Here is a 5,186-nt window from a genome sequence, read left to right on the forward strand (position 1 = left end):
ATAAACGTAGAGCATCCCAACGCCTGTTCGAAAACAACGTGCCGTAAGCTCTCCTTGAGATTACGGTGGTTCCATTAGCTTATATTCACCGGGTACAGATGTGCACGATGTGCACAGAAACCTCCGTTCGAGCGCAAAAAAAACCCCCCTGAATTGTGTCACATTATACTAATGCGCATTACCTCCTGGGCATCACCGCCTCCCTCACGCGCTTGATGAAATCCTACAGGTAGTCGAACGGTCTCGAGTTGTACAAATCAGAATATGTTGAAGCATTCCAATCACCGAGAATTCTAACATTTTAATTATTTTTGTCCATTAGGTACATCGGAGAAAATGTGGCATGCTCTTAAGTAAACGACAAACCACACGAGAAACATAGATCCTCCGTTACAGAACGCCAAATAACGTGTGCATTTACTAAAAATGACTGATGATAATTGATTTGCGCAAACTCGAGATGCTAATCAGAAATCCAAGAAAGCTGTGCTCCGCTGCGTCCTCGGTGAGGTCTGATCCACGAATGCGCGATCGCCTGATGCGTGTCCCTCCAGCCAAAGTCACTCGCCTACACTATACGCGCGCGCTCAAACGTGAGTAACATACCAAAGGCCACTTTCAATCAAACTCTTTCAATTTTTCCAAAAGCTTTTTTCTTCAGTTTTGTTGTTTGTCGGTAACTCAGCGAGTGTGAACTGAGCTGAATAAGCACCCTGCTGAAAAAAACAATAGACACCATCACAACATTTGTAATGGTTTTACTGGTTATGGGACTTGTATTGGTTTTAATGGAAACAGTAATGGAACCTGTGGGTCTCTACTGGAAATTGGTCACCTTCTATTAGTGGCTTGTTAAAACCAATAAACCCTAATGGAGTATGTCCCAAAACACACTACAGAAAACCATTTTTAATGGTTAAAAGTTGATGGTTTGTAATGGTATTTGTAGTGGAAACCATTAGAATTTTCTGTGGTGCATGGTTCTATTGTTTTTTCAGCAGGGTAGTTCTAAGATCAGTGTATATTTAGGATTTCCATTTCTCTATGGAAGCGCATCGGGCCCTATCGTTTAATGAAGTATTCTAGTCTAATATAATACACTTTATAATACATTTTAAAATATTACATGTGCGAGGTGTAATTTATATGATGAAAACCATGAAATATTAGGTCTACAGTAAAAATGTTACTGTGTTAAAACGGTCCTAATAACTTTAGTCTCAGTTGAGTATTTGTAACACCTAGGTAAAATGTATATGTCCGTTTCAGAGTTTGTTTAAGTTTTGTTATGAGGTTCCGATTAAAAAAATCAAAAAGTTGCTTTGTTTTAAGAGTTGCATCTCTGTTATTCGATAGTTATTGCATCTGGATGAACCAAAGTTAACATTTTCCAAAGTTTCTTTATAATAAATGAAATTAGCTTTTACTCACGGGCAGAATAAAGGACTAGAGGTTATACAAATAGGTAAAATGTGGCTTGCAAAGCCATGCGTGATTTATAAAGCAGAACTGCAGCTCTGAATGATTTCAATTGAGGTTAAATTAACAGGCATGACAATAGGCAATAAACGCCCATTTCTAGCGCTGCACATGGCAAGTGCTATATTTCTTCCCTTTTAACTGCTCAAGGTCAGATATTATTAAAAGATGTGTGTTTGTGCATAGGCCTACTTATGTATTATCACTTTAAATCCAAACTTTTAAATAGAGAAATTCTGCACAAGTCTTTTCTGTGAATATGTTGTTCTGCATGTGTTGAAGGCTTGCAGCAGCTCATTATTCAGAATGTTGAGAAACTGCCGCCCTGTCTAAGCTTTCAGCTTGTGGTGTTGGACTGTTTGACAGCTTGTCTCAGCACTGGTCTCTCTCTACTGCACCTGACTCTTTCCCCATGTCTCTCAAGTCAAATGTCCATCTGACAGCTGCCATCAGGAAGTCTGGAAGCAGTTAGCGTGCGTTTGAATATGGTGGAGAAGTTATACCTCATTTTTTCTTCACTGCTCTGACTTAGAAATTTGCCATTTAGCCATCCCTTTTTAATCCAAGTAGATATATAGTACACTAATTCCAGATCAATTTCTTATAATGATCTGAGGTTATGTGTCTTGGTCAAGGGCATGATAACAGTGGGATTACTGATTTAAGCCGGTCTCTGTAGTGGTTTAACATCTAAAACTTTGAAAAAAACAACAACAACAAAAAAACAAAGTTTCATGAGCAGAGAGCTCTTAAATTCCTTTTCACTCCTAGTGGAGATGCATGTATTGATTTGGTTTAATTGCAAGTGACGTGGTTTGTGTTTTAATTCACATCCTCTTTGAAATCTCCTAAATTCTTTCAACCGTAGTCTTTAGTCCTCCTAAAACTGTGCACTGGTTCTAGAGCAAACTGGATCAAGGGAAAGGCAAAATATCCTGACTGGAATGGAAGAGTCTGTTCTGATGCTCGTCACTCTGTCATAGTTTCTTTTGATTGTACTAAAATGATGTAGCAAAACATTAGTTTATGTCTTTGTCTGATAGATCGGTACTTGTTGACAATTTTGCTTGCATCAGAGAAAAACATCATTGATAAAACAAAGCAGTACCATATTTCACAGCATGAAAAATTTAATCTGTTAAACTAACAGAGCAGAGAGAGATACTTCAAAACCTCATAAATGCAACCTGTATTGCATTGTAACCGTTTACTGTCTCAAACACTATTGGGAATATTGATTGCCTCTGTAATTGCCTAGAGAGGCATTTACATGGATGACTGTTCATTGCTGCTTTTTCTTTTTTTAATAGAAGTCCACATGTGTTCAGAATATAATCAGTTTATCAAGAGACAAAACAGCTTAGGGTCTATTGAGCAGAAGGTGTCCATAATATATGATAAAATTTGACTAATTGACACTTGGATATGATGTACCTATATTCTTATATAATCTTAGATTTTAATCAAATAAATCTTTATATTGGTCACCTTGAAATTTTAATGCAGAGCGAAAATGAAATATAAGCATTAAAATGTATCATTAAAAGAGCATAAAAATAATTTTTGTCTCTACTCGTACCTCCTATTCTGGTCCTAATGTCTTTTGTCAACAAAATTTTAATGTATTTCTCTAAATTAAATTTCCTACTACAAACAGTTCCACAGAGGCATATTTGCTTGAGATTTATGACTTAGATAGTGTCATGTAGAGGGCAATGATTCATTTCAACCCAGTAATGATTTGGGTTATATCAAACAAAGGCGACTCAGATAAATTAACCCAATAAAAAGGCTCAGCGAGTCTTGATAATGTGAAATCTGCTCTAATAATTTAAACTCTATGATAGTTTGACCTAATTCTTTTGGGTTGACTCTGGTGAGTTGGGTCTTACCTAATAATTATCATATTAAAGTTTTTTTCTCAATTGATCACAGTAAAATAAACACATTTTTTTTCAACCTGTTTTATGGACACTGTAATTACTGTTCACATAATGCATCAGCCCACCTCAGTAATATAAATAATAAGGTCATTTAAATGTTCCTAAATATGCGAATATCACTCAGGAAGTGAGGTGTTTTATTTAAGAATGTATTTTGCATAAGAGTCTCGGTGAATGCATAAACTTACCAACTAATGTGCTCAGCTAAAGATATTTATGCCTCCCAGGAGAGCAGAACTATGACATAATGCAAATAAGTCTCTAACCAGTCATAGCATGAAATCAGTCTGACATATTGAAATAAGAAATGTTCGTCATGTCTCTGAACACCCCCTAATCTTCAGGATATTTTTGTGAGTATTTTATTAAAGGGCAATACATTAATGACATCTTTCCTAAACAATAGTAACTTTCAGTTATTGCGGTAAGTTTCTTACCGCAAAAAAAAACACTAACCTGATTTGAACTCAAATATTACTGAATTGTTTTTTCTGTAAGTAATCAAATTTTACGTTTAATTTGTTTTTGAACAACAAAAGTATGTTGTGACTGTGCATAAAAATGCAGAAAAACACTTTGAAATAATTTCCTCCATTCTAAATACTCAACAATGACGCTGTTAACTGGACTAATCTCAACCTCAAGAGGAATTTCTCTCTGAGGTTTTCATTACTATTAACTGCCCTCTAGTTCTTATTGGAGACAACATCAAGCAAACCATAAGAAGACTGTGTTGGTTGAAATTGTTTCTGTCATCATTATGAGCACTGCTGCCTCAGTGCAGATATCACAGCTTGGATGTCGTCCTTGAACGTCCTTGTTTACTGTCGGCTCTGTGTTGTGCTCACATGAGTTCTGAGGTCCTACAGGACCCCCACAGTCTCTAAATGTCCTCATGATGCAATTAGAACACTTCGACTGTTACAATAATTTATTTAGAGTTGGTGGAGCTGGTGTACAGTTCTCATCAAACTGATCAGATAAGATTGGCCTTGACTTTGATTCAGCCTCATCTAATCTCTTTACACATCTGGTGTAACCACTCACTGCTGGCATCGGTTTTTGACTTCATTAGTGCCCTCTCATTTACATGTGGAAGGGGGGGAAACTAACCTTTACAACTGAGTAAATCATTTATTTAGCTTGCTTGAAAACATGCACCTCAGATATGCCTGATATTTCTAGTAATTTGGCAATAAATCAAAATGTATATATTTTTTTCTCACATTTCCACGGTTCTAAGAAGTGAAAGTTGGGTAAACTTCTGTAGTGGTGAATGGAAACTTCAACAAATGTATTTTTTGCTCCAGTAGCAAAGAACACTTTGACTGTTACAATAATTTATTTAGAGTTGGTGGAGCTGGTGTACAGTTCTCATCACACTGATCAGATAAGATTGGCCTTGACTTTGATTCAGCCTCATCTAATCTCTTTACACATCTGGTGTAACCACTCACTGCTGGCATCGGTTTTTGACTTCATTAGTGCCCTCTCATTTACATGTGGAAGGGGGGGAAACTAACCTTTACAACTGAGTAAATCATTTATTTAGCTTGCTTGAAAACATGCACCTCAGATATGCCTGATATTTCTAGTAATTTGGCAATAAATCAAAATGTATATATTTTTTTCTCACATTTCCACGGTTCTAAGAAGTGAAAGTTGGGTAAACGTCTGTAGTGGTGAATGGAAACTTCAACAAATGTATTTTTTGCTCCAGTAGCAAAAGAGAAAAAAAAATCAGAATAGCGTTTCTTTGACTTT

General features: G+C 36.3%; 1 protein-coding gene across 1 annotated transcript in view; it reads right to left on the reverse strand.

Moving 5' to 3' along the window:
• The window catches only part of LOC107723324 (calcium-binding protein 7-like), an 8,604-nt gene extending 4,110 nt beyond the window's left edge, over nucleotides 1-4,494 (reverse strand). The window contains exon 1 of the mRNA XM_016531888.1: nucleotides 4,470-4,494. Within this exon, the coding sequence (XP_016387374.1) occupies nucleotides 4,470-4,494 (25 nt within the window). The remainder of the gene's footprint in view (nucleotides 1-4,469) is intronic.
• Nucleotides 4,495-5,186: the final 692 nt, after the last annotated feature.

This window comes from Sinocyclocheilus rhinocerous, unplaced genomic scaffold (genome assembly GCF_001515625.1).
Source record: "Sinocyclocheilus rhinocerous isolate Xijiao unplaced genomic scaffold, SAMN03320098_v1.1 scaffold1476, whole genome shotgun sequence".
Taxonomy (NCBI): domain Eukaryota; kingdom Metazoa; phylum Chordata; class Actinopteri; order Cypriniformes; family Cyprinidae; genus Sinocyclocheilus; species Sinocyclocheilus rhinocerous.